This window comes from Tachyglossus aculeatus (genome assembly GCF_015852505.1).
Source record: "Tachyglossus aculeatus isolate mTacAcu1 chromosome 12 unlocalized genomic scaffold, mTacAcu1.pri SUPER_6_unloc_4, whole genome shotgun sequence".
NCBI classification, from domain to species: domain Eukaryota; kingdom Metazoa; phylum Chordata; class Mammalia; order Monotremata; family Tachyglossidae; genus Tachyglossus; species Tachyglossus aculeatus.
The window spans coordinates 6,819,660-6,847,626 of NW_024044831.1; the positions used below are offsets into that span (position 1 = coordinate 6,819,660).

A 27,967-nucleotide genomic window follows, 5' to 3' on the forward strand; every position below is an offset into this window, starting at 1 on the left:
AACACTTCAACTTTTATTATCTCTAATCAGTCGTTTGGGACTTTTCCAAAGTGCAACAGTTATACGTGCCTGTAGGGGACTATCACAGTACAAAAAAAAAATTATAAACAAAAGGCAGTGACACAGCTTGTCATAAATGTTTTGGCAGTATTCTAGTTGCCTATCTAGAACTAAATATACACACACCGATGTATAACATCACCATTATTGTCTACCCCACACAGATGTATAACATCACCATTATCGACTAGCCCTCTGGGCAAAGCCGGGGCGGTCTTCCCAAGCAGACACGCCACGTTCCTAAGGAAATGTGGGGTGGGGACAGGAGGAAAGCCATCTCCCAGCGGGAGGGGGCTTTGATTGTCGTGATGGAGAGAGGAGGGCAGGGGCGACCCAAGGGCACAACGAGAATCGCGTGGACACAGAGGTCTCCTCCGAGGAACCTGCCCCAACTAAGCCTGGACCAGGGAGCGGAGAGTGGGGTGGGCCCTGGAATGAGGCAGGAAGCCAGAATGAGGTAGGAATTGTTTGGGCTGCAGTAGGGGAGACGCCCTGCGCTCGGTTTCACAGGTGGGACTATCGGGCCGGGCCGGGTCCTGAGTGAACCTTAGTGGCCTCCGCACCCTTGGTTCTTCCCGTACAAGGTCCAGGGTGGGGACATAGTAGCAGCAGCGTCGGGGGGCTGTTTCTGGCCCTTCTGGGGCATGCCTGCCCAGAAGGAATGCAGAAGTGGAAGCTGAGCTGGCTCTTCCTGGAGGCTCCCGCTGCCCATTCGGGGCTGAACCCAGGAACCCCTTGGAGGGAAAGCTGACCTCCCCACCTCCTGCCCTATGGACCCACGAGAAATCATGTGGCTTCCTCAGGGCAGTGGGGAATGGACAGAAACCAAGGGTTGGCTGGTGCCTGGGCTTCAGAGGTCAAGTGTGACCCAGTCGGGCCTGATCCAGGGCCAAGCTGGAGATTCTTTCTCCGCTCTGGCCCCTGGTCACTTTCCCAAGGTCTAGGCTGGCCTGGGGGCCTGGAGCGGGAGGTGGGCACAGAGGTGTCGGGGCTGCATGGGCTTGGGGTGAAACCCGGGCCAGTTTAGGCGGGGAGGGGTGTCTGATGCTGCCAAGGAACCTACCGCCTCCGTTGTTATGGCTCTAGAGGAACGGAGTCACTGCTTAGGACTTTTGGCAGCATCAGCTGGGCTGGTTCGGGGCACCTCCAAATACGATGCTCCCCATCGACTACAGAGGGCAGGAGAAACCCTGCCCCACTCAGATCGGGGGACCTACCCCACAGGGGGCACAGAAAAGGGGGTGCCTGCAAGGTGCAGCCCCTCAGGCCTCCCCGCTTTAGGCTCCTGGCCAGAGGACTTTCTCCTCAGATTTCGCTAGAAGCTGCGACGATGAGCTCTGCTCTCTGCTCCATTCTCGTCTCAGCTGTGGCCACGACCCTATGGGACCCAACCCCTCAGAAAGACTTCCGGTTCGATGCTTCGAATGGTAAAAACCCGGCCCCTCCTGAGTCCCCGTGTGGGATTGTGCTTTGGCTCGAGGACAACGTGTCACAAGCTCCACACATAGAACTATTGAAGACAGTAGTAGTAGTAGTATTATACACAGTTAGTACACCGACTAACTCAACTAGGCTCAACGCTAGCAGAAATCCATTCAGGGGAGGGCTCCTGTCCATCCTGTGAATATCCCATTGGCCTTCTGCATCCCGTGAATGTTAACAGAGGAGGATGCTATTGCCCTGGTGCCTGGGATTGTCACAAGTGGTTTTGGATCTTGAGCTGGGCCCGGGTCTCCAGGAGGAGAACTCCACAGGCGTCCGGAGCGGTCCCTTCTCCGGTCCAGGGTGGGTAGAGCAGTGGATGGCGTCCTGGGGTGGACAACTATTTACATAATTACAGGGGGCAGTGGGGGGTGGCATCTGCAGCAAAGGGACAGGGAGGCCTTGGGCCAAGGGTGGGGAATTTCCAGGCAGCCACAGATGCTGCTGAGATTCTCCCCCTCCTCCCTGCTGAGAAGTGCACACTAGAAATGTCCACTTGGGCCCAGCGAGCCCAGTTCCAGGGCCCCGGGGGTCCGTCGGGGCCACTCACCTCTTTTGGTATAGGCCAGAGGCTTCTTGGGGCTTCTTAATTGCAATAAAGTGGTTTTCGGCCAGATGGGGAGGGGCGGGGGGGACACGGATGCATCCCGGGACTAGGGGGGTTGGGGGGACTGTGGGAGGCTGCCCTCCACCTGCTCCAACGATTCGCTGTCAGCGTCATTGTCCGCCAGGTCGATGTCCTCGCCGGTCTTGTTCTCTACCTGGATGTTGAACCAGCTGGTGGAAACCTTCTCGGCGCTGCTGTGTTCAAACATAGGGGAGCTGGGGAGCGAGCAAAGGGCCCGTGGAGTCGGGGAGTCGGGGGGGGGGGGCAGCGGCAGGGTGGAATTCCAGGGCTCCCACCCTTGGGGGTAGAGGCATCCCCTCCAGAAGTGGATAAGGGGACCACGACCCCCAGAATGGCACCACGGCCCCAGGGGCATCGGGGGGAGCCGACCTTCCAGCCCGACACGCTCCGCCCACCGCCTTCCCACTCCTCCTGGAAGACCAGACCCTGCAAAGCTGCCCCTGGGCGGGCAGGGAGGAGCGGGGGCTGTTCCCATCCTCCTGAACTGAGCCATACCACTCTGCGGGCCCCCGGGGACCGGTGCCCGGGGTAACCTCTGCGGTTGGCCCCTCAGGGGGAGGCACTTAACCTCAGCGGACAGTGCCAGTGCCTCTGACACTGTGGCACAATGGGAAGCAACGGCTCCTAGCACAGGGGCTCGGGGACTGAAACCCACAAAACATTCTCCTTCCCCCCTCATCCCTGCTTTCCTCGCCAACCTTTCAGTAGAGCCGGGTAGAAGCAGAGCAGCTTCCATAGATGGATTTGTTCCTGTGAGCAATCTATCGCTTGGCTTTACCACTCCCAAACCCCCTCATACCCTTCCGACTATGCGTCTAGGCATCATTTTATGTTGATTTGTCACCCTCATTAGACTGGGTTTCTCAACAGTGGGAACTGCAGCTCTTATTTCTGTCTGTCTCCCAAGCACCTTCTGTAATGCTTTGCCTACACTAGGTGCCCAATACAGTACTCTGCACACAGCAAGCACCCAATACACTACTCACCCTCCCTCTGCATCACCTTTACCCTTTGATTTAGACCCTCCCTGAGCCCTACAGCATTTACGTACAAATCCATAATTCATTTATACTCATGTCTGCATACCCCACTACACTGTAAATTCTATTTATTCTGATGGTATTGACACCTATTAATTTTGCTTTTTTTTTGGTCTCTCTCCCCCTCCTGGACCGTGAGCCCGTTGTTGGGTAGGGACCGTCTCTACATGTTCTCTACATGTCTCTACATGCGCTGAGAAGCAGCGTGGCTCAGTGGAAAGTGCATGGGCTTTGGAGTCAGAGGTCATGGGTTCAATTCCCAGCTCCGCCAATTGTCTGCTGTGTGACATTGGGTAAGTCACAACATCTCTGGGCCTCAGTTACCTCATCTGTAAAATGGGGATTAGGGCTGCGAGCCCGACGTGGGACAACCTGATGACCTTGTAACCTCCCCAGAGCTTAGAACAGTGCTTGGCACATAGTAAGTGCTTAATAAATGCCATTATTATCATTATGTTGCCGATTTATACTTCCCAAGCACTTAGTACAGTGCTCAGCACACAGTAAGCGCTCAATAAATGCGAATGAATGTAAGCTTGTTGGGGACAGGGAATGTGTCTGTTATATCCTACTTTCCCAAGTTCTTTGTACAATGCTCTGCACACAGTAAGTGCCCAATAAATACGATTGAATGAATGAATGTAAGCTCGTTGGGGGCAGTGAATGTGTCTGTTATATCCTACTTTCCCAAGTGCTTAGTACAGTGCTCTGCATACAGTAAGCGATCAATAAGTATGACTGATGGATTGATCTGCACACAACAGGCACCCAGTATGCTACTCTGCACCCAGTATAGTCCCGGGACAGTGCTCTGCATACAGCAGGCTTCTAGTACAGAGCCTAGGGGAGAGGGAGGGGAGGCTGGCAAGTTATCTGAAGTCCAGACCCTATAAAGGGCCAATCCCAACCAATCGGGTAGGAATACCTCCCCTGCTCTTCCCCAGTTACCGGGGTCAATTAAACAATGGGGTTTTTTTTTGAGCAGCTTACCATGTGCAAAGCGCTGTACCCAGCAGACGGCTCGCCCGAGGTGACTTAGCCAGAGCTCGGGAATTCCACTGCCTTGGAAAGGTGGGCAAGGCAGATGGGGAATTGGTGGTCCCCAGAAAACTCAGCATCAGGGCAAGGGGTTCCCAGTCAGTCCGTCAGTCAGTGGTACACTGAGTGCTTGCTCTATGCACAGCATTGTACTAAGTGGTTGGGAGAGTACAATATAACAGGGAGTTGGTAGACACACTCCCTGCCCACAAGGAGCTTACATTTGGGCAAAATCTCCCAAACCTCCAATCTGTAGGCTTGACTGTGTCTGCCCGGTCTGTGTGAGGTGTGGGGGATGACAGGTCAGCGAGCACCACATAGTGGGCGAGAAGATGGTTAGGACCATGGAGCTGGGGGGTGTGGAGGGGGTGGCCAGGGAGCAGGTACCTGTACCCTGTTACTCTTGCTGAGGTCGTCCTCCTCACTGGTGTCGGAGTCCAATAGGGGGTTGACGTAGTCTCTGTCGGCGCAGCTGAGTCTCCGCCTGTCCAAGCTGTCCTCCCACTCCTCGTTCTCACAGGTGTCACCCACGTGTGGCTTGACCCTCTCACCTCTTGTCGGGGCCACGGCCGAGTGGTCACTCTTCAGGAAGTCCTGTTGGATTTTCTCGTACCTCTAGGGATACACAGCGGGCCCTGATTACTATGGGCTGAAGCCCGGGCTATGTTGGGCTTCGGAGTAACGGTGAGAGCAACGACGGGGTTTACTAAGTACCCACTGGGTGCCGAGCGTTGTGCTAAGTGCCAGGCTGGTCGCGGAGGGAGAGAGAGCAGGGATCTTAAGCCCCGCTTTGTGAAGGAGGAAACTGAGGCCCAGAGAAGTGAAGGGAGTTGCCTAGGGTCATCCAGTGAGCCCGGCATTCCCAGCAGCCCGGACCCCTCTGGAACTCCGCAGCCCGGCCCCTCCGCCCCTGCAGCGCCAGCCCACAGTGGGCGAACCTCCTTGTAGTGGCTGGGCAGCATGGTCTCCACTGTCTCGCTCAGCTCGTAGAAGGATGGTCTATTCTCGGGTTCCTTGTTCCAGCACTTGAGCATGATGTCATATCTGGAGAGGGAGGGGAAGGGGATGGGCCAGGGAGGGGAGCATGCAGGCGTTGGGGGGAGAAGACTTAATAATTATAACACTAATAATAATAATAATAATAATAATAATAATTGAGGTATTTGTTAAACGTTTACTACATGACAAGCACTGTACTAAGCTCTGGGGTGGAAACAAGCAAAATTTGGTCGGACATAGTCCCTGTCCCATGTGGAGCTCACAGTCTCAGTCCCCATTTTACAGATGAGGGAACTGAGGCAGAGAGAAGTGAAGCGATTTGCCCAAGGTCACCCAGCTGAAAAGCGGCGGAGCCGGAATCAGAACCAATGACTTACACCTCGCTGGTGGCGTGTTCCGGCTTGGGCATTCGATAGCCGCTCTTGATCTTCTCATAAAATGTGGCGTTGACCGTTATGCCCGGGTAGGGTGCGCGCCCTGTGGACAGAGCGGTACCATTTGCGTCAACCGCGGTGTGCCCTCGCGGCCTCGGAGGGTCCGGCCTTCGGTGACTTAGCCAGCACTTAGGAGACCGGATTGCCAGTTCCACAGCCGTGGAGAGGTGGGCAGGGCGGATGGGGAATTTGTGGTCCCCAGACACCGTGGCGTTGGGGTAAGGGACTCTCACAAGAATGAGAAGCTGGCAAGGCCAAAGGGCGACACAAGGAAAGGGGGTGAGCACGGGACTCCCTTCCCCAAAAAGCTGCTCAGCCTGAAACGCCAACAGGGATGGAGGAGATTGGACAGAGCCATGGACGAGGAGTTCGTGCTGGATCAGTGCTGGGGAACTGGAGGGAGAGTCAGGGGTGGAAAGGGGAGAGTCAGGGGTCCCATGCTGGGTTGACTGGGTGGGGGGTGACAGGGGTCCGTGCTTGGTCACCGGAGGGAGGGTCGGCGGTGGAGAGGGGAGAATTAGGGGTCTGTGCTGGGTCACTGGTGGGAGAGGCAGAGATGAAGAGAAAGAGGTGCATGCCCATCCACAGCATGAGGGTGGGTGTCCAGGAGGGAAGCTGGTGACCAGTCCCTTCCGGCGGGCCAGCTGGGGGGCTGCCAGGGGGCAGGGCAGGGGGGTTGAGAGGGACGTACCAAGAGAGAAGATCTCCCACAGCAGGACCCCATAAGACCAGACATCACTCTGCCTGTAGTACACGTTGTCGAAGATGCTCTCCGGGGCCATCCACTTTACGGGCAGGAGCATCTGCTGTATGGAGGAGGAGGCATACAGAAAGGACTCAAAACCAACACCACCCCTGCCGCCCCCAGGAATAATAATAACAGGACTAACAATAATTACGGTACTTGTTGAACTCTTTCTCTGGCTCAAATAATAGTAATAATATTAATAATAATAATAATAACTGGTATTTCTTAAGGGCTTACTATATGTCAAGCACTGTTCTAAGCACCGGGGTGGATCTGAACTATGATATTGGACATAATCCCTGTCCCACGTAATAATAATAATGGCATTTATTAAGCACTTACTATGTGCAAAGCGCTGTTCTAAACTCTGGGGAGGTTACAAGGTGATCAGGTTGTCCCACGGGGGGCTCACAGTCTTAATCCCCACTTTACGGATGAGGTAACTGAGGCACAGAGAAGTTAAGTGACTTGCCCAAAGTCACACAGCTGACAGTTGGCAGAGCTGGGATTTGAACCCAGGACCGCTGACTCCAAAGCCCTGGCTCTTTCCACTGAGCCACGCTGCTTCTCTGCAACTACCTGACTGAACGATTGACTGGACAATTCTCTGCCCTCGGCCCGTCCCCTCCCCTCCCCTCCAGCATCTTGAAGCTCCACGAGCTAGGCAGCCTCCCCCCAGCCCACAAAATTCATGCTTATGGCCACCCCTGGACCCTGCGGGCTAGGTCTGAGCTCTACGTACGCAGCTCTTAGCCATGTAGCTGGAGTTTTGCTTGAGATTCCTCGCCAGCCCAAAGTCGCCGATCTTCACGATCTTCCCTCGGGTCAGCAGGACGTTCCGTGCGGCCAGGTCCCGATGGATGCACTTTGGGGAGGGGGAGAGGGGCGCGGTCATCGTGGGGGCCACAGCCTCCCCAGTACTCGGTGGCCAGTCGCTTACCATGGACCCGGGGCTCTTCCCTCTGCCCAGCTCACCAGGGTCGGGGTAGAAGTATTGAAATGCTGCAAGGAGATAGTCTGAGTACATGGTGGGCGAAGGGCCTACATGTGTCTGGAGTCAAGAGGAGGAATCTAGACTTTGGTCGGGGAGAGGCCCATGCCCACTCCAGAAGTGCCCATTTCCACCAGAAACATGGACACCTGGACAGGGACCCCCGAGCCTCCACCCCCACCCCCGCACTGCACACCCCACTGCACCCTCCCAGAGACACGCACATTTCTCGAAGCCAAGAACTCCATCCCGCGGGACACCTGGTAGGAAAAGCTCAGCAGTTCCAGCACGCCAAAGCCTTCCGAACCGTCATCTGACAGGAGGTCCAGGACTTCAGGTTTTGCCAGTGGTCCTGGGTGAGGGGAGGGCAGAGAGAGGATGTCAGGAATCCAGGATGCGTTCCCCCCATGACAGAGCATTGCCAACCTGGAGGGCCGGGCGGGCCCCCCACGAGAAGCCCCCGGAAAGGGTCTCCTGCCCCAATTCCGGGCACCGGGCCCCACCATGACTGCAGAATCCTCCTGTCGTCGAGACCGCCCTCCCCAGCCCCAGGAGAAAAAGGCCACTACTAGCCCACAGTCTCCAGCTCTCTACTCCTTGCCTCATTCTGACCCCATCTCCTGCCACTTCCTTCCTCCTCCTCCTGCCCTAGAGATTATCATTATTATTACTATTATAATGGTATTTGTTAAGTGCATACTATGTTCCAGGCACTGCACTAAGCACTGCACTAAGCACTGCGGTGGACACAAGCAGATCAGGTTGGACACAGTCCCCATCACAGTGTCAATCCCCATTTTACAGATGAGGTAACTGAGGCACAGAGAAGTGACTTGACTAAGATCACGCTGCAGACAAGTGGAGGAATTGCGATTAGAACTCATGACCTTCTGGTTCCCAGGCCCGTGCTCTACCCACTGGGCCACGCTGCTCCTCCTGCTAAGAATTATGGTGCTTGTTAAGTGCTTACTATGTACCAAGCGCTATTCTAAGCACCGAGATGGATACGAGGTAATCGGGTTGGACACAGTCCCTAGCTCACGTCTCAATCGCCGTTTTACGGATGAGGGAATTGAGGCCCAGAGAAGTGACTTTGCCCAAGGTCAGGCAGCAGGAAAGTGGCAGAGACGGGATTAGAACCCAGATCCTCTTACTCCCATGCCCATACAGAGGACTTGGCTCCCAAGGTGGCAGAGCAAATGATCCCGGGCCACGTGCCGCAGCCCCCAAATGGCCTGGCATTTGCGGCATTTTCTGTCCAGCCAGCCTCCACCGGTAATGCCCTCAGCCCTTCACCTGGACGTGCTGCCCCCTGCCCACCTCTCCACCCGACAGTCGCAGGGACCGTCACTCACCCGATATGGACTTCTTGTCGCGGGCACAGGCATTTATGCAAGTCCACATGCTCGGACGATTCTTTCCTCTCCAACTTGGACACGTTCTGCGTGCCGACCTCCTGTGTCACGTCCGCGTCGTCCCGATTTTTTTCAGATGTGAGACAGGTGTAACTGCATTGGCCAAAGAGAAGTGTTAGGAAGGGGGACCCCGGACCCTCTGAGGGAAACATTCGTCTAGGAAACAGGTCTTAATGGAGGGGGCAGGGGGCTGGCCCTGATGGCCTCTCATTGGTCGGGGATTCTACAGAGCGGGGCCACTTCCGGCCCCTCCTTCCCACTTTGGCAAAGAGACTTCCCGCATCTGATTCCTGATTCCTCCCCAGCCCCGGGAAAGCCCCCATTTACAGAAACAGAGGCCCAGGGACCACCGGATCTTGAGAAGCACCTGCCAGCCCACCTGACTCTCCCGTCTCCACCTCTGACTCTCCTCCAGTGACCCAGCACAGACCATCCAACCCCCGACTCTCCCCTCCCAATTCCTGACTCTCCCCCAGTGACCCATCTTGGACAGTCCAACACCCCTGCCGCTCCTGTCTCTATTTCCCGGCCTTGAGAGTGGGCGTTCAGGAGGGCGATCAGTACACGGCCCCACCCCCTCTGGTTTCAGGGAGACACCCAGCATGCCCCGCCCTAGCCCACTTAATGGTGCTCTTGTCGTTGGGGCTCAAGGTGTCCAGCTCTTCCTCCGTCTTCTCCGAGTGGACAGCCAGAAACCTGTTGCGGTTCTTGCGCAGGTAGTCGCCCAGATCGCCGTAGAGGCAGTACTCCATGATGATGTAGATGGGTCCTGAGGCCGGGTTAATGGCAAGTGAGTGGGGTGGCAGGGGTGCACCCACAGAGCCCCAGTCCCTTCACCCCAGTCGTCCCTCGGCCCGACGTGCCGGGGCATGTCCCTGGCCACCCACACCCACCTGATTGGGTGCAGGCTCCCAGGAGGTTGGCAACGTTCAGATGGGGGCCCAGATGTATCATGATGTCCAACTCCACCAAGAGGGCCTGCCTCTCGCTGTATCGAGACGTGGCTGTCAGGGTCAAGAAAAACACATCGGTCAGTCTGGGCAGTCCGGCCCCCAGGAGCTCGAGCGCCCGCGGCACGGCTGCAGACCTCCAGGGGTCCCCCACCGCCCGACTTCCCAGCCATCAGGATGTTGTAAAACAAATTTCCCCGATATCTCCCATCTCCTGTAGACTTCAAGTGCCTGGTGGGCAGGGATCGTATCCACCAACTCTGTTATACCGTACTTAGCACAGTGCTGTGCACACAGTCGGTACTCGGTAATTCCAAGCACTGCCCCACTCCTCACGGCACACAGAGGCCTCTCCGTCCACTCGACTCTATGACCCGAGCCTGGCCACTTAATGGTGGCCAGTTAATGAGCCCAGAGCACTGGCTGAAGGTCACCAGTCTTAGAGCAGGGTGATGGGTGAAAGGCGAGCCCCCACAGCCACAAAGAGGGGAGACCATGATGACAGAGATGCACGAGACCCCCAAGATGTGGGAGGAGAGAACATTTCTCCAACAGTTTTCCGCACCTTCCCCACCCCAGACCACCAATATATGGCAACGGGATAGTAGTTTCACCCTTCCCGGCCTCGGGGAGGGGCTGACAAGGGGCGAAGGGAGAACAGGAAGGGGAAGGTGGGGGCCCTGGATAATCCACATGGTGGAGAAACAGTCCCTAACAGTTTACGACGGTCACCATGAGTGGCGTGTAAGCAGTCCCTGAGCATTGCCTATCGTTCCCCCTATTACGACGATCACCGTGAGTGGCGCAGAGCAGTTGCGTTGCGGCTGGGGGCCCGGCTTGGACTGCACTCCCTTTTAGGGGCTGAGGGCATTGCAGGAAAAATGTAAGGCGGTTGCCCTGCTCTCAAGGAGCTCCCCCTGGTGGTGGGGGCTGTTCTACATGAGCTCTCCCTATTACAATAATAATATTTGTTAGGCGCTTACTATGTGAAAAGCACTGTTCTAAGCGCTGGGGAGGTTACAAGGTAATCAGGTTAATAATAGTAATAATAATAATAATGGTATTTATTAAGCACTTACTATGTGCAAAGCACTGTTCTAAGCGCTAGGGAGGTTACAAGGTGATCAGGTTGTTCCACAAGGGGCTCGCAGTCTTCACCCCCATTTTACAGATGAGGGAACTGAGGCCCAGGGAAGTCACACAGCTGACAAGTGGCAGAGGCAGGATTTGAACCCATAACCTCTGACTCCAAAGCACGGGCTCTTTCACTGAGCAACATTGCTGGTTGTCCCGAGGTGGGGGTGGGGGTGGGGCGCTCAGCTTTAATCCCCATTTTACAGATGAGGTCACTGAGGCACAGAGAAGTTAAGTGGCTTGCCCAAAGTCAAACAGCTGACAGTTGGCAGAGCTGGGAAAATAATAATGTTGGTATTTGTTAAGCGCTTACTATGTGTAAAAGCACTGTTCTAAGCGCTGGGGTAGATACAAGGTAATCAGGTTGTCCCACGGGGGGCTCATAGTCTTCATCCCTATTTTACAGATGAGGGAACTGAGGCCCAGAAAAGTGAAGTGACTTGCCCAAAGTCACACAGCTGACAAGTGGCAGAGCCGGGATTTGAACCCACGGTCTCTGACTCCAAAGCCCGGGCTCTTTCCACTGAGCCACGCTGCTTCTCCAAGACAGACAGACCTGGGCCCTACGGAGGAGGAAGAGCTGGAAGGTGGGATGAGGAATGTGTGCAGCAGGGGCGTGGTTAGTTAGGGGAGGCTTTCTGGAGGAGGGGGGCTGAGGAGAAGGGCTCTGATGGGAGTGGGGAGGCTATTTCAGCTGGGGAGAATGAGGGGCGGGGGCACGTAATGGCACGGGAGAGGGGACGGTGGTTGAGGAGGAGAGGCCAGCCAGCTACAGGGCAGCTGGCCAGTGGAAAGCTGAGGGGCCAGAAGGGGAAAAAACTCAGTCCAGGAGAGTGGGCGTGGGTGTGTCATATGAGGAGGGGACAGGGGCTTGTTGAATGACCTTGAACAAGTCACCGAACCTCTCTGGGCCTCAACCTCCCCATCTGTAAAATGAGGATGAGATTCCTGCTCCCCCTGACTGTTCGGGGGCGACAGGGACTGTGTCCAACCTGATAATCCTAAATTTACTCCAGCGCTCAGCATAGCCCTCGGCATGTAGTATGCCCTTTATCAATACCACTACGAGAGAGATTGGGGCGGAGAGGCGAGGAGCTGGGGAAACCAGCAGCACCCACCCACCCTGTTGCACCCCAGAAGAGCGAGTCAATCCCAGGGGATTCACCCCGGCAGGGTAGGGGGATGGAGAGAGAAGGGTGGCGACTCCTGGGGGGTCTCAGAGGGAGGGCCCACCCGGTCCCCCCCGCCATGCACCTATGGAAGCCCCCAAGGGCATCGGGAGAGTCACTCACATCCTAATATTTTCACAGCCACCTTCATCTTGGGCTGGGACTTGCTCAGTCCGTTTGCAGTGCCTTCAACCACCTGTCCAAATGCTCCGGACCCAAGGAGTCGACCTGTGGGTGACAGGGCTGGTCAGGGCAGGAGCGAGCCAGCCCCGCCTCCCTCCCACTGCTTCCTGCCTGCCTGCCTTCCTGGGGACCCCTCCGGGAGGGCTGTGACTTGGCCGGCGGGCTCGTGTTGCATGTGCGGAGGTGAGTGTGCGTGTGCCTATGGGGGTATGGATTTGTGCACGTGTCAGGGTGTGCGTGGGCAGGAGTGCTGCACAGGAATAAAGATCCCCACTCTCCCTCCCTCGTAGACTGTGAGGAGCAGGGTCTGTTTCCAATCTGACGGTTTTGAGTCTACGCAGCACTTAGCACAGGGTTCTCCATTAACACAGGTTCTCCATGCTCACTCTGATCCTCAGACACTCCAGCATCCACATGGATGTCCCTGGTGACTTCTCTGCCGCCCACATTCTATCTCTCCTTGATGCAGCCAACCTCCTGCTCCACCACACCTCGCCCACTCACCAACTTGGTCACACCCTCGACCTCGGCATCTCCTACCGCTGCAATATCTCCACCCTCACCAACTCTGAAATCCCTCTCTCTGATCATACCCGTCTCACCTGACTCCTCTCTACAAATATCTCCAAGTGCTGTGGGGAGGGGAAGGAGGTAGGGCGATGCGGAGGGGAGGAGGAGAGGAGAAAGGAGGCTCAGTCTGGGAGGGCCTGCTGGAGGAGGTGAGCTCTCAGTAGGGCTTTGAAGGGACGAAGAGGCTAGTTTGGCGGATGTGTGGAGGGAGGGCATTCCAGGCCAGGGGAAGGATGTGGGCCGGGGGTCGACGGCAGGACAGGCGAGAACGAGGCACAGTGAGGAGGTTAGCGGCGGCAGAGGAGCTGAGGTTGCGGGCTGGGCTGGAGAAGGAGAGAAGGGAGGTGAGGTAGGAGGAGGTGAGGTGATGGAGAGCCTTGAAGCCGAGAGTGAGGAGTTTTTGCTTGATTCGTAGGTTGACAGGCAATCACTGGAGATTTTTGAGGAGGGGAGTGACATGCCCAGAACGTTTCTGTATGGGTAGCAGAGTGAAGTATAGATCGAAGTGGGGAGATTTAGGAGGATGGGAGATCAGAAAGGAGGCCGATGCACGTAATCCAGTCGGGATAGGATGAGAGATTGAGCCAGCAAGGTAGCCGATCTGGACGGAGAGGAAAGGGCGAATCTTGGCGATGTTGTGGAGTTGAGACCGGCAGATTTTGGTGACGGATTGGATGTGTGGGGTGAATGAGAGGGCGGAGTCGAGGATGACACCAAGGTTGCGGGCTTGTGAGGCGGGAAGGATGGTAGTGCCTTCTACAGTGACGGGAAAGTCAGGAAAAGGACAGGGTCTGGGAGGGAAGATAAGGAACTCAGTCTTAGACATGTTGAGTTTTAGGTGGAGGGCAGACATCCAGATGGAGATGTCCTGAAGGCAGGAGGAGATACGAGCCTGGAGGGACAGAGAGAGAGCAGAGGTCGAGATGTAGATTTGGGGGTCATCAGCATAGAGATGATAGTTGAAGCTGTGGGAGTGAATGAGTTCCCCAAGGGAGTAAGCTTAGATAGAAAACAGAAGGGGACCAAGGACCGACCCTTGAGGAACCCCTACAGTAAGGGGATTGGAGGGGAAGGAGGAGACCCGTCTACCTGTTTTGTTTTGTTGTCTTCCTCCCCCTGCAAGACTGTGAGCCCGTTGTTGGGTAGGGACTGTCTCTGTTGCCAAATTGTACTTTCCAAGCACTCAGTACAGTGCTCTGCACACAGTAAGCACTCAATAAACACAACTGAACGAATGAATTAAACGGCCCATAAAGGCACTGTTAGTCCTCACTATCGCTAGCCAGTCGCCTTCGCCCCCTAGGCCGCTCGCGTGGGGCAGGAGTCCCCGAGGCTCGGCAGCCGCCATGTACCGAGCACCAGCTGGTCCTTCGGAACCTCCCAGCGCGAGTCGTAGGGGAGCAGCACCGGTTCCATGCAGAACGACTCGTGGCGGTTCTGGCTCATGGACTCCATGTACCTCCATCGGATCACAGAGCGCGGCCTCTGCAAGGCGAGAGGGGCATCAGCCCGGGGAGGCTGGGCCGAGCAGAGACACCGGTCGGCCCCCGTGGAGAGGAGGTGGGAGGGCTCTGCCCGGGGGTCGGGGCTGGGGGGGGAGCTGACCTGTTTCCACGTGATGACCATCATGATGAAGGAGACGATCACAACCAGGGGCACCAGGATGGCAGCAACCAGGTTCACCTCAATGCACAGGACTGGGGGTGGAGAAATCCGAGGGTCAGCACAGCCCCGGGGTGGGAGGAAGGGTCCAAAACTCCTGCCTACCCACCTACCCCACACGGGAGCCCCCGCTCCAGACGTCGGCCCCGTCGGCACTGTTCCCAGTGTACACGTCATTCCCGATTTGGGCGGAGGTCCCCGGCAGTCCCCGCCCCCGCCACTGTCCCCTACCAACTCACCGGGGGCCTTGAGCTTCAGCTCCCGCGTCACGGCCCCGAGGTGGTTCTTGGCCAGGCAGCGAACCAAAAGGGTCTCCTCCACCTGCTGGAAGGTCACCTGACTCTCAATCATGTCCCGGTCGCCCCTGTGGGCCACCATGGTGATGTCCGATGTGTTGGTGGCCAGGAGGGTCCACAAGGTCTCATTTTTGCACCTGGGGAGAGCAGGGAGGCCGAGACTGAAGCAGGAGGGAGGCAGGATTTATCCAGCATTCCCCCCACCACACCCGACACCCCTGCTGGTCCCCGCACACTCTGCTGGTCATCTCAGAGAAGAAAACGGGCCAGGAACTGCACTAAGTCCCCAGTGGACCGCAGCTCCTGTCTAAGCCCCCTACTGAAACCCTCAGCGGCCCCAACGTCCCTTGGCCCCTCAAAGCGCATACCCCTCCACCCCCCCCAGGACCGCTGGGCTCAGACCGCCGGTGCACACCCTCAGATCGGGACCGGGGAAGAGGAAGTGGTCAGGCTTCGTGGGCTGCTCTGCATACATTTTAATGTCCGCGCAAATCAGCCAGTCGATGTCGGGCAGCGGGATCCCTTCGGCGACACAGCGGACGGTCTGGCGACCCTCCGAGCCGTGGGGGTCGTCCACCAGATCCAAGATGGAGGCCGGCACTGAAGGGAGAGATGGAGCGAGAGGGGTGTGGGGAGGGAACGGCTTTCAGCACTGGGCCTGGGGCACGTCGGGCGTGCGGAGCGCCATGCTGGATGCCTACTTTGAGCAGGGCGCTGTGCCGGGCACCCACTACTGTGAAGGGCCTGTGCTGGGGAGAGACCCCCACATTTACACGAGCGCCACCCCCGCCCTATAAGACCAGCTGTTCTCCCCCTCCGCCGAGGACCGAACAAGAGAAAAGGGGCTTGAACCGCAGCAAGACGCAAAAAGAGCGGAGACTGGCAGTGCCTCGGGAACGGGGCTCTCTGGGAGCCAGTGGCCAGCAAGCGTGGAGCCGAACCGCCCCAAATAGTTACTCTCCACCCCTTTGGAACTCGCCATTTCTAGTAGTGGGGAATGGGGAGCCCGTGTGCTCTATTCTGAGCTTGTCACTGAGAACTAGCCCCACAAAAAGCTCACCAGCCCCGTGACTAGGGTGAGTCTTCAGAGCTTTTCTAAAAACCCGTCTCCCCGGGAAACCTTCCCTAATTGACTGAATTAGTCAATGGTATTTATTGAACACTTACCTGTGCAGAGCGCTATACTAAGCGTATAAGAGAAGGCAGTATAATAGAGCTGGTAGGTTTTATCCCTGCCCTCAAGAATCTTACAGGCTAGACTAATTTCTACAACTCCAGTCATATCAACCTTCAACACTTCCTCATTTTATTTCTACACTCAGCACTCGCGCAGGCAACTGATTTAATCCTTCTGCCTTTATCTGTACATTTAATTGTTCAGCTATTTCACCCAGTCAGAGGTCATGGGCTCCAATCTTGGCTCTGCCAACTGTCAGCTGTGTGACTTTGGGCAAGTCACTTAACTTCTCTGGACCTGTTACCTCATCTGCAAAATGGGGATTAAAACTGTGAGTCCCCCGTGGGACAACCTGATCACCTTGTAACCTCCCCAGCGCTTAGAATAGTGCTTTGCACATAGCTAAGCGCTTAATACCATCATTATTATTATTATCTACTTTAATCAATCATATTTACTGAGCACTTACTGTGTGTAGAGTACTGCAGTCAATCCATAAACCAATCAATGGTGTTTACTGAACACTTACTATGTGCCAAGCACTGTGCTAAGCACTTGGGAGAGTACGATGTAAAAGATTTAGTAGATAAGATCCCTGTAAGTAATTTTTGCCAGCCACCCATAGTAGATCATGAGCACGCTGAGTGCAGGGAACACGCATCTGGCTACTGTTATACTCTCCCAAGCGCTTAGTACAGTGCCGTGTGTACGGCCGGTGCTCGGGGAATCTTGCTGATTCATTGATTGGCTGACTGGATGGGGAGCGGCTGCCCTGCTCTCACCCCCGGACCGGAAGCGTTGCCCCTAAATCTTACCGTGAACCCTGCAGCTCAAAAGTGTAGCTCGCAATATCATCCTCATTTTGCACCACAATTGTGTAGTGCCCTCTGTCTTCCTCCTTTGCACGGATCAGCTTCAGCCTGCTCTGATACCTGGTGACATCGAAGAGGACCGACGGGAATACACTCATTAGGCACCACAGAAAACCCACACGTAGAAGGTTTCTCGCTAAATCATTCTGCAAAAGGGGAAAGTCTTCATCTCTGCTATTTCACTTCAACAGCAGGAAAGCAGTATGGCCTAGTAGAAAGAGCACTGGCCTGGGGGTCTCCCCCAGGGTGCCAGGACCGTGGAAGGAACTGCACGCTGGTTGCCCCACAGGATGCCCAGTGCAGACCTGTGCCCACGCCCGTCCCAGGGCAGGCAGGGGAGGGGAAAACAGGGGAGGCGACAGACCCCGAGGGCATCTCCTTCATCTGGCACAGCCCAGGTGGGGCCAGTGGTCAAGGTGGCTTCGTCCCGCACCAAACAGACATTTCAGATGGAAGGGACCTTCTGGGTTCTGACTATAAGCTTGCTGTGGGCAGGGAATGTCTCTGTTTACTGATAATAATAATACTAATAATAATGACGGTATTTGTTCATCCATCCATTCATTCATTCAGTTGTATTTATTGAGCGTTTACTACGTGCAGAGCACTGTACTAAGCGCTTGGGAAGTACAAGTTGGCAACATATAGAGACGGTCCCTACCCAACAGCGGGCTTACTATTCATTCATTCATTCATTCATTCACTCGTATTTATTGAGCACTTACGGTGTTCAGAGTACTGTATTAAGCGCTTGGGAAGTACAAGTTGGCAACATATAGAGACGGTCCCTACCCAACAGCAGGCTTACGATGTGCGAAGCATGGTTTTAAGTGCTGGGGGGATACAAGGTGATCAGGTTGTCCCACATGGGGCTCACAGTTTTAATCCCCATTTTACAGATGAGATAACTGAGGCACAGAGAAGTTGTGACTTGCCCGAAGTTACACAGCTGACAAGTGGCAGAGCCGGGATTAGAACCCACGACCTCTGACTCCCAAGCCCGGGCTCTTTCCACTGCGCCACGATCGTACTCTCCAAAGTGCTTAGTACAGTGCTCCGCACACAGTAAGCGATCCAGACTGAGCCCCCTCCTTCCTCTTCCCCTTCTCCTCCTCCCCACCCCGCCGCCTTACCTCCTTCCCCTCCCCACAGCACCTGTATATATGTATACGTGTTTGTACGTATTTATTACTCTATTAATTTAATTTGTACATATTTATTCTTTTTATTTTGTTACTATGTTTTGTTTTGTTCTCTGTCTCCCCCTTCTCGACTGTGAGCCCACTGTTGGGTACATGTTGCCAACTTGTACTTCCCAAGCGTTTAGTACAGTGCTCTGCACACAGTAAGTGCTCAATAAATACGATTGAATGAATGAATGAATGATAAGTACAATTAAATGAGTGAATGAAATATCCCACACCAGGGCCAGAGCAATCCAGATGGCTCTTGTGTAGTTTATTTTGTTTTTTATAATGGCATTTATTAAGCGCTTACTATGTGCAAAGCACTGTGCTACGTGCTGGGCAGTGTTCTAAAAGCATTTCTGTCTGTCTGCTCCAGCAGTCTTGAGGGGGACCCAGGAGGCTGGGATCCCCATGTGGCCAGCCTCCAGAGGAGGCAGCCGGCCAACGGCCAAGCTAGGGAGTTAGTGGGGTGTCGCAGGGCTGGGGGAGCCAGGTCTCCGCAACAATTCATTCATTCATTCAATCAATCGTATTTATTGGGCGCTTGCTGTGTGCAGAGCACTGTACTAAGCGCTTGGAAAGTACAATTCGGCAACAGATAGCTACAACCCCTACCCAACAACAGGCTCACAGTCTAGAAGGAGGAGATAGACAATGAAACAAAGCAAGAAGACAGGCATCAACCTCCAGCCGTGGAATCCCAGGGGCCCTGGGCCTGGCCGCCGCTGCCTCTCCTGGGGCCAGGAGCCCCGACACTTCACCTGAACCCGGGCCGGGCTGGAGCCCGACATTCACCATACGGGGCCAGAACCTCCTGACATCCCCGCCTGGGTCACTGTGGTCACTCCGGAGCAGGCGTCCCCTCCCTCAACGAGGAAGTTATGGGCCACTAGACCTGGAGCTTCTTTAGAGCAGGGATCACATCTAACTCTGTTCCACTCTCCCCAGCATTCATTCATTCATTCAATTGTACTTATTGAGCGCTTACTGTGTGCAGAGCACTCTACCAAGCGCTTGGGAGGTACAAGTTGGCAACAACTTAGTTGCACTTAGTGCAGCGCTCTTCACACCACAGCCTGGAAGCTCTCTCAGAGCAGGGACTGTGTCTCCTAACTCTGTTGTCCTTCCTCAAGTGCTTAGTGCAGTCCTTTGCACACAGTAGGGCAGGGGTTGCTCTTCTAATCCTAAGGGACCCTCCCAAATATACGGCATAGTGCTCTGCATGCCATAGGTGCCCGGTACGGCATTCTGCACCCAACGTCCTCAGTACAGTGCTCTGCACACAATAGGCACCCGATACAGCTGCAAGAAGCAGCATGGTCTAATAATAATAATAATAATAATAATAATAATAATGGTATTTGTTAAACTCTTACACTGGTCTAAGCGCTGGGGAGATACAAGATGATCAGGTTGTCCCACGTGGGGCTCACAGTCTTAATCCCTGTTGGGTAGGGACCGTCTCTATATGTTGCCAACTCGTACTTCCCAAGTGCTTAGTACAGTGCTCTGCACACAGTAAGCGCTCAATAAATACGATTGAATGAACAAATGAATCCTCATTTTACAAATGAGGGAACTGAGGCACAGAGAAGTTAAGCAACTTGCCCGAAGTCACACAGCTGACAATTGGCGGAGCCGGTATTTGAACCCATGACCTCTGACTCCAAAGCCTGGGCTGCTTCTCTCCTTCTACAGCCCAACCCTCACCCTCCGCTCCTCTGCCGCTAATCTCCTCACCGTGCCTCGTTCTCGCCTGTCCCGCCATCGAACCCCGGCCCACGTCATCCCCCGGGCCTGGAATCCCCTCCCTCTGCCCATCCGCCAAGCTAGCTGTCTTCCTCCCTTCAAGACCCTACTGAGAGCTCACCTCCTCCAGGAGGCCTTCCCAGACTGAGCCCCTTCCTTCCTCTCCCCCTCGTCCCCCTCTCCATCTCCCCATCTTACCTCCTTCCCTTACCAACAGCACCTGTATATATGTATATGTGTTTGTACATATTTATTACTCTATTTATTTATTTATTTATTTATTTATTTATTTATTTGTTCATATCTATTCTATTTATTTTATTTTGTTAGTATGTTTGATTTTGTTCTCTGTCTCCCCCTTTTAGACTGTGAGCCCACTGTTGGGTAGGGAGTGTCTCTGTATGTTGTCAACTTGTACTTCCCAAGCGGCTGTTTCCACTGAGCCACGCTGCTTCTCTAGTGGACAGAACACGGGCTCGGGAGTCAAAAAAAACCTAGATTCTAATCCTGGCTCCACCAGTTGTCTGCTGGATGACCTTGGGCAAGTCACTTCACTTCTCTAGGCCTCAGTTACCTCATCTGTAAAATGGGGATTAAAACTGTGAGCCCCCCGTGGGACAACCTGATCACCTTGTAACCTTCCCAACGCTTAGAGCAGTGCTTTGCACATAGTAAGCGCTTAATAAACACCATCATTGTTATTATGTGGGACAGGGACTGTGTCCAACCTGATTAGCCTGTGTCTACCCCAGTGCTTAGCACAGTGCCTGGCATATAGAAAGTGCTTAACAAATACTGAGCGGCGTGGCTCAGTGGAAAGAGCCCGGGCTTTGGAGTCAGCGGTCATGGGTTCAAATCCCGGCTCCGCCAATTGTCAGCTGTGTGACTTTGGGCAAGTCACTTCACTTCTCCGTGCTTCAGTTACCTCATCTGTAAAATGGGCTTTAAGACTGTGAGCCCCCCGTGGGACAACCTGATCACCTTGTAATCTCCCAAGTGCTTAGAACAGTGCTTTGGACAAAGTAAGCACTTAACAAATACCATCATCATCATCATCACCACCTTGTAACCTCCCCAGTGCTTAGAACAGTGCTCTGCACATAGTAAGTGCTTAGTAAACACTATTAAAAAGAAAATACTATAAATAAGGGACGGCACTCTGCACGTAATATGTGTTCAGCATAGAGTAGGAGTCCAACACAGCACTTCGTATATGTAGGAACCCCATACAGCACTCTGCCCTCAGGCGTCCAGCAGGGGCCACGGACTCGTGAAAGGGGTGTGGGACAGCACTGGGGGAGACCCCGCGGGGGAAAGCCTCCGTCACCTGTACTCATGGGTCTTCTGCAGGCTAGTGGAGATCCCAGTCATGTTCTTGGTGAGCGACTCGTTGTTCTTCAGCCAGGACACCCTGGGCGGGGGGTAGGCCTCCAGGTCCACGTCAAAATGCCAGATCGCGTGCAGGTTCACGGCCTCCACCGGGTCGGAGACAGGCTGGAGCCAGACGAAGCCTTTCTCTGGGGACAGGAGGGGGGTTCGATGAGCAGGGTGGAGGCCGGTTGGCCACGAGCCCCGCCCCGGGGAATGTACCTAGGACGGCGATGGTGACCTTCTTCGTCTGCTGCACCTCCCTGGTGACGTGGCCGACGGCACACTCGTAACTGCCGCGGTCCTTGGCCGTGGCATTGGGGACCGTGAGGGTGAACACCAGCTTGACGGACGGGACCGTAATCTTGTCCATCTTGACGACTCCCTTGTCCCTCTGTGACGGAGAGAGGGGGCGGGGTTCAAGCCACCCGGCTGGGAGAGGGGACACCCGGGGGGAGGACAGAGGGTCCTTTGGGCTTTCCTGGGTCGGATGCGCCGTCCTTTCTCCCTGCCCTTTGGCCTGGAACTGGGACCGGGGTGGGGGGGGGGGGGGTGGACCGACAGATGCCGAATAGGTGAAAATGGGGGTGGAAGAAGGGGAGGAAGAGTGAGAAGCAGGAGGGAAGATACCGGGGCAGGGGAGAGAGAGGAAGAAGGTGGGAAGATGGAAGAGGAAAGTGGGGGCAGAGAATCAGGAGGAGGAGATGGGGGGAGAGACTAGGCAAGGAGGCGTGCGCTTGGGCAGTGGAGGGAGGGGAGGGGAGGGGAGGGAAACAACTCTCTCCTGCCCACGAGGGCCGGCGAGGTCGCGTCCCGCAGATCCACAGAGGAGAAAAGGCCGTTACCTGGACAGTGACCGTCAGCTTGGCTCCCCGACTCAGGTTCCGGGCTCCTCTCAAGCCACGGGTGGCCTCGCCTCTCCCACCTCTGATCCCTCCTCACAGCCCCGCCTTGGTCTGAAGCTCTCTCCCTCCTTACAGCCGCCCGACTGCCTGCAGACCTTCAAAACCTCCTAAAACCCTTTCCTGTTCCTCCTCCTCCTCCTCACGAGACCTCTCCCCAGGTCCCAACCTCACAACATCATCCACCATAGTACCGGAAGCGCTTTTTGTTCCTCTCAGCACGCATTCCCTGTGGCTCAATCACTTAGTAATTCACTTCTTCACTTCACTCTGCTTCTCTCTGCCCATCTCCTCCAATGACACTAGAAGTAGTAGTACGGGTATTAAGCAGCGTGGCTCAGTGGAAAGAGCCCAGGCTTTGGAGTCAGAGGTCACGGGTTCAAAATCCCGGCTCTGCCGCTTGTCAGCTGTGGGGCTTTGGGCAAGTCACTTCACTTCTCTGGGCCTCAGTTACCTCATCTGCAAAATGGGGATCAAGATTGTGAGCCCCACACGGGACGACCTGATCACCTTGTACCCTCCCCAGCACTTGGAACAGTGCTTTGCACATAGTAAGCGCTTAACAAATACCTGAGTTCATTATTATTATTATTATTAAGCAGTTAGTGTATGAACTAGGCACTGGGAAAGAGTACACAGATGGGGATTAGACCCAGTTCCTATCCCTTGAAAGGGCTCGAAATCTATGAGGACAGAGACCATGCGTTTTTCCTCCGTCGTACTTTCCCCAGTGCTTCGTACAGTGTCTAGCACCTAGGATGGTGTTTTACCCCCACAAGGAACTGAGTAGACTCCCAAGGCGGTACTCCTCCCCCAGTAGGCGCTTAATCGATTGACGGAGGGGGTGTCTCCGCCACTTGGTCTCCCTGTCCATCGGGCCTGAGGTCGTGCCTCCGGTGCTCTGCACACAGTAAGTGCTCAATACCTCAGTCCTCCTACCTCACCTCCCTTCTCTCCTTCCACAGCCCAGCCCGCACCCTCCACTCCTCTGCCGCTAATCTCCTCACCGTGCCTCGTTCTCACCCATCCCGCCGTCGACCCCCGGCCCACATCCTCCGCCTGGCCTGGAATGCCCTCCCTCCGCACATCCGCCAAGCTAGCTCTCTTCTTCCCTTCAAAGCCCTACTGAGAGCTCACCTCCTCCAGGACGCCTTCCCAGACTGAGCCCCCTTTTTCCTCTCCTCCTCCCCATCCCCCTGCCCTATCTCCTTCCCCTCCCCACAGCGCCTATATATACGTTTGTACAGACACATTGCTCTATTTTCCTTGTCCATATTTACTATTCTATTTATTTTGTTAATGATGCTCATTTAGCTTTAATTCTATTTGTTCTGACGACTTGACACCTGTCCACATGTTTTGTTTTGTCGTCTGTCTCCCCCTTCTAGACTGTGAGCCCGTTGTTGGGTAGGGACCGTCTCTACGTGTTGCCAACTTGTACTTCCCAAGCGCTTAGTACAGTGCTCTGCACACAGTAAGCACTCAATAAACACGATGATTGAATGAATGAACAAATACGACTGAATGAATGAGACTCCTTCTGCGTCACCCTAACTCGCTCCCTTTATTCATCCCCACTCCTAGTTCCACAACTTACGTCCAGACCTGTAATTTACTTATTTCTACTAACGTCTACCTCCCCCTCTAGACTGCAAGCTCGTTGTGGCCAGGTACTGTGTCTCATATTATTGTATTGCACTCTCCCAAGTGCTTAGTACAGTGCTCTGCAAATAGTAAGCATTCAATAAGTACGCTCGACTGACTCCTGCTCGAAGCCCCATCCCCACCACACCCTCACCAATAGGCGCGCCGGAAGCGGGACGTACCGCCTCCCCCGGGTAGTTCCACTGGAAATCGACCAGCTCGATGCCCAGGACGGAACAGGTGACCACGATGGTTTCGCCTGTCTTGTATACCGTCTTCGGGGCCTCCATCTCCAAGACGATCTCCTGGGAGACTGCAGGCGAGCCAGGGAGGTCAGGAATGGGCAGGGGAATCACCAACCCAGTCTCTGCACGGTGCCCAGCCCGGGGCCCCTTGGGGGCCAGACCCAGCCAACTGGCCAGCAAGAACGCCGAACCAAGGGGTCCCCAAATAACTGTGGGATTTGTTAAGCACTTCCTAAGTGCTTAAGCGCTGGGGTAGATACAAGCTAATCGGGTTGGACACAGACCCCATTCCACATAGGACTCACAGTCTTAATCCCCACTTTTACAGTTGAGGGAACTGAGGCACAAAGTAGTGAAGTGACTTGTCCAGGGTCACATAGCAGACAAGTGACAGAGCCAAGATTAGAATCCGGGTCCTCCTGAGTCCCAGGCCCGGGCTCTATCCACTAAGCCACGCTGTTTCTGGCGCAGACCCACGCCACCTGGGACTCATGATTTCTGACTGATGGGGAGAGGCAAGGTTATTGGCCCCATTTTACAGATGAGGGAAAATGAGGCTCGGAGAGACTTAAGTGACTGACATTCAAGGTCACCCGGCAGTCCAGGACAGAGCCGGGACTAGAAGTCAGGAGTCCTGGCCACCCAGGTGCCCTGCCTCCCTGAAATCCTCCCACGAGCAGGTGGCCCCAGGGAACTGTCCTCCCCTCGGAGAAAGAAGCGGTGGCCTTCCGGGAGGATGCTCTCGGCCCTCCGGAAAAGGGACCGAGTTCGCCGGGCCTCAGGTGCTCAGGGAACCTCCCGCCAGGGACGGCACGGACTGACCGGGGGCAACAGGGATACCTCGCAAGGTGTGGACGTTAAACTCGGGGGTCCGGAACTTCCTGCCACGGATGGTCGTCTCACACGTGTAGGACCCCGTGGCGAAGTGACCCAGGAAGCCTCTGCGTCGGTCGTAGGTGGCAGAGACCTCCTTGCCATCGCTGGAGTGCAGGGTCACCTGCGCCTGCGGGTCGGTGGGGCGACAGGGGATCACGGTGGAATTGCCTTCCTCCACGACGATGAAGCGGTCGACCATGACGGAGGGCACAAAGGTGACGTCAGGGTCTGAGGGGGGAACGGTGACGACGAAGGTATGTGTTAAGCGCTCACTGTGTGTCTGGCACTGTTCTAAGAGCTGGGGTCGATCCGGGCTAATCAGATTGGACGCAGTCCCTGTCCCACATGGGACCCCCAGTCCTGATCCCCTTTTTACAGATGAGGTAACTGAGGCAGAGATGTGTCTTGCCCAAGGTCACACAACAGACAGGTGGCAGAGCCGGGATGAGAACCCAGGTCCTTCTGAGTCCCAGGCCCGTGCTCTAGGCGTTAGGTCACGCTGTTTGAACTGAGTGGTTGGTTTGGCGGGGATGTCCGGGGGTGGAGGAGGGACGGAGGGCATGCAGAGGATGAAACTGTCATCACCACCAAGGGGTGGGGTGTTGGACTGGACACCAGAGCACTGGACTGAGCGCCTGCTGTGGGGAGAGGGCTAGCCTGGACAATTGCTGAGGGCAGAGTGCTGGACTAGATGCCTCACTGTGTGCGAAGCACTGAACTGAACGCCTGTTGTAAGAAGAGTGCTGAGCTGGGCACCTGCTGTGGATAGAGTGCTGGGCTGCGCGCTTGCAGTGGGCAGCGCGCTCGACTGAATGCTTGCTTTGGGCAGAGAACTGGGGTGGGTGCCTGCTGTGAGCTACATTCAGGAGGACAACCAGCACACGGTTCCTCCGTGGACTCAGATCCCCTGGAGTTCCCCATCTCCACTCTGGATAATAATAATAATAATTATGAAACTTGTTAAGCGCTTCCTATGTGCCAAGCACTGCTCTAAGCGCTGGTCAGACACAAGTTAATCAGGTTGGACACAGTCCCCGTCCCATATGGGGCTCATACTCTTCATCCTCATTTTACGGATGAGGGAACTGAGGCCTGGAGAAGTGAAGTAACTCGCCCAAGGTCACACAGCAGACATTAGTACAGTGCTCTGCACACGGTAATCGCTCAATAAGTACAATAGAGCTCACTGTTGGGTAGGGACCGTCTCTATATGTTGCCAACTTGTACTTCCCAAGCGACTAGTACAGTGCTCTGCACACAGTAAGCGCTCAATAAATACGATTGATTGAATGTGGCAGAGCCAGAATTGGAACCCAAGTCCTTCTGACTGCCCTTCACTGGCAGAACAGCTCCCCGCCATTTCTGTAAGGGGGCTGGTCCAACCCCCAACCACGGATCTCCCCTTCCAGCGCCCCCGGATGGAAGCCATGGTCGGCTTCTCCCCCGCCCCAACGGGCCCACCTGCCCACGGGGGCCTCCCACACCCACCAGGCACGTAGACGTAGATATTCCGGCCTATGATCCCGGTCCCCTGGGCCTGCGTGTCGTTGTAGTAACAGGTGTAGAGGCCTGTGTGCACGGCTGAGGCGTTGGCCACCTCCAGCACGGACAGGAAGTTGCTGCAGTTGTTCTTCTCACTGCGGATGGCCACGCCGGAGCTCTCGTCATCCAGCGTGGGGAACCGCCAGCTGATCTCGCTGTCCCCGGTGCACCACAGGGAGAATGACCTGTTCAGGGGCAACACCAGCTCCTCCTCGTTCGGCGTCATGGCGGGAACCGGGGACTGGAAGGCTCCGCGTCGCAGACCTGAGTGGGGGGAAGCCAGTTGGAGCCGGTCCAGTCTGACTGGACCCTCCGCAGGGGGCGTCCCATCCTTCAACTTGGGGGCTCCCTCTTTGGGAGATCCCCCAGACCTCCCCGAACAACAGCTATTGCGCTCAAGACCTCCCCCTCACCCGCTTCTGCAACTCACAGCCTTTGTTTTCCGGAATCTGGGTTGGGGCACCCCACGTGGGCCCTGGGGAGCCAAGGACCCCTGGGTTCAGCCCAGGGAGCTGTGACCAGTAGCTGGACCTGGGTAATCCGACCCTGGGACTCCCTCCAGGAGCAAGCTCAGCCTCAGAGAGCCCACCCTCACCCTATCCCTCACCCCCAGAGCCGGGCCCCTCTCTTGACAGAAGGAAGTCACGGAAATTCCTTTGGGTCACTAGGGGTAGCCGACACTCACTCCTGCCGGGAACCAGTGGCCGGGGGCAAACTCAAGAGTTGGTTTGGCCCTGTCGGTGGGGGGGGAGGGGGGGGGCTGCCACGCCTGGCAGAAGGAATGAGGGGGAGAGGAATCTCCCATTCCCCTGAGGCAGCTGAGACAGAATCCTGTCCTCTCCCCTGACCCACACTCAGTGGAGTGTCAATGGGGACCCTCTGCCCTTGGGAGCTTGGGGCCAAACCAGTCTTTTTTTTCTCCCTTCCCCAGGTGGTACGGGGGTGAGGGGCAAGGCCCGGGATGCGAGAGCAGGGCCATATTGGGAGACGAACCCCCCCGACAACTATCATCACTTTGCTGGGGTGGATTGCTGCAGACCCCTTGGGTCTGCACACAGAAACATCTAGAAGTGGGGGAGGATTCTGCCTCCCCCCAACTCCTGGCTCTGAAGGGAAGTGATCCAAACGCCCTTCATGAATCCAACCTCCCACCCTTCCCTCCTCGACTGTCTTTGGCCTCTGGATCACCTCCCCTTCCCCAGCCCCAGGGCTGGAGGGGGTCATGGGCCTTACCTGACAGCAGATACCCCAAGACCAGGAATGTCCATGGGAAAGGACCCATCGTTGACGGAGAACTGGGGGAACCAAGACAAGTCAAAGTCAGAACGAGGGTTGGGGGTTTTGGTTCCATTGAGCCCACTCTCAGCCGACCCTGACCCCTCTCGGGCTGTCCTGTCCCAGTCTGAGAAGCTGGCTGGATTCCACTCCAGCCCCAGGGATCCTGTTGAACTTTCCACCCCCTTCCCAGGCCTCTTTCAGGCCCCTTCCCAGACCACCACCACCCCGCCCCACAGAGGGGCCCTGCGCCATCCCAGATTTCCATTTCTAATCAACACCGGGATGATCCAACCCGTGTCCCCCGTCTCCACCCCCACAACGGAAGGTG

General features: G+C 55.6%; 1 protein-coding gene across 1 annotated transcript; it reads right to left on the bottom strand.

Moving 5' to 3' along the window:
- LOC119921660 (platelet-derived growth factor receptor alpha-like) lies at nucleotides 1-27,665 on the bottom strand. The gene is made up of 22 exons (XM_038741747.1): nucleotides 27,595-27,665; nucleotides 26,308-26,625; nucleotides 24,784-25,047; nucleotides 23,881-24,011; nucleotides 21,375-21,546; nucleotides 21,112-21,301; nucleotides 16,799-16,908; nucleotides 15,273-15,399; nucleotides 14,743-14,936; nucleotides 14,447-14,538; nucleotides 14,194-14,326; nucleotides 12,212-12,316; nucleotides 9,729-9,839; nucleotides 9,457-9,604; nucleotides 8,794-8,928; nucleotides 7,645-7,777; nucleotides 7,172-7,294; nucleotides 6,373-6,484; nucleotides 5,625-5,724; nucleotides 5,187-5,292; nucleotides 4,643-4,863; nucleotides 1-2,364 (listed from the first exon to the last, which is right to left on the bottom strand). Exons 1-22 carry the CDS (start codon nucleotides 27,641-27,643, stop codon nucleotides 2,196-2,198), a joined length of 3,243 nt encoding a protein of 1,080 aa, XP_038597675.1. The 5' UTR covers nucleotides 27,644-27,665; the 3' UTR covers nucleotides 1-2,195.
- Nucleotides 27,666-27,967: the final 302 nt, after the last annotated feature.

Bases quoted from the DNA above. Each gene is read 5' to 3' on its own strand.
- LOC119921660 (XM_038741747.1), bottom strand. From the start codon at position 27,643: ATGGGTCCTTTCCCATGGACATTCCTGGTCTTGGGGTATCTGCTGTCA. The intron at 14,937-15,272 runs GTATGCAGAGCA...TGCTCTCCCCAG, and splicing joins ATTTGCGCGGACATTAAAAT to GTGCAAAAATGAGACCTTGT. The intron at 9,840-12,211 runs GTGAGTGACTCT...TGACCCTGACAG, and splicing joins GGCTGTGAAAATATTAGGAT to CCACGTCTCGATACAGCGAG.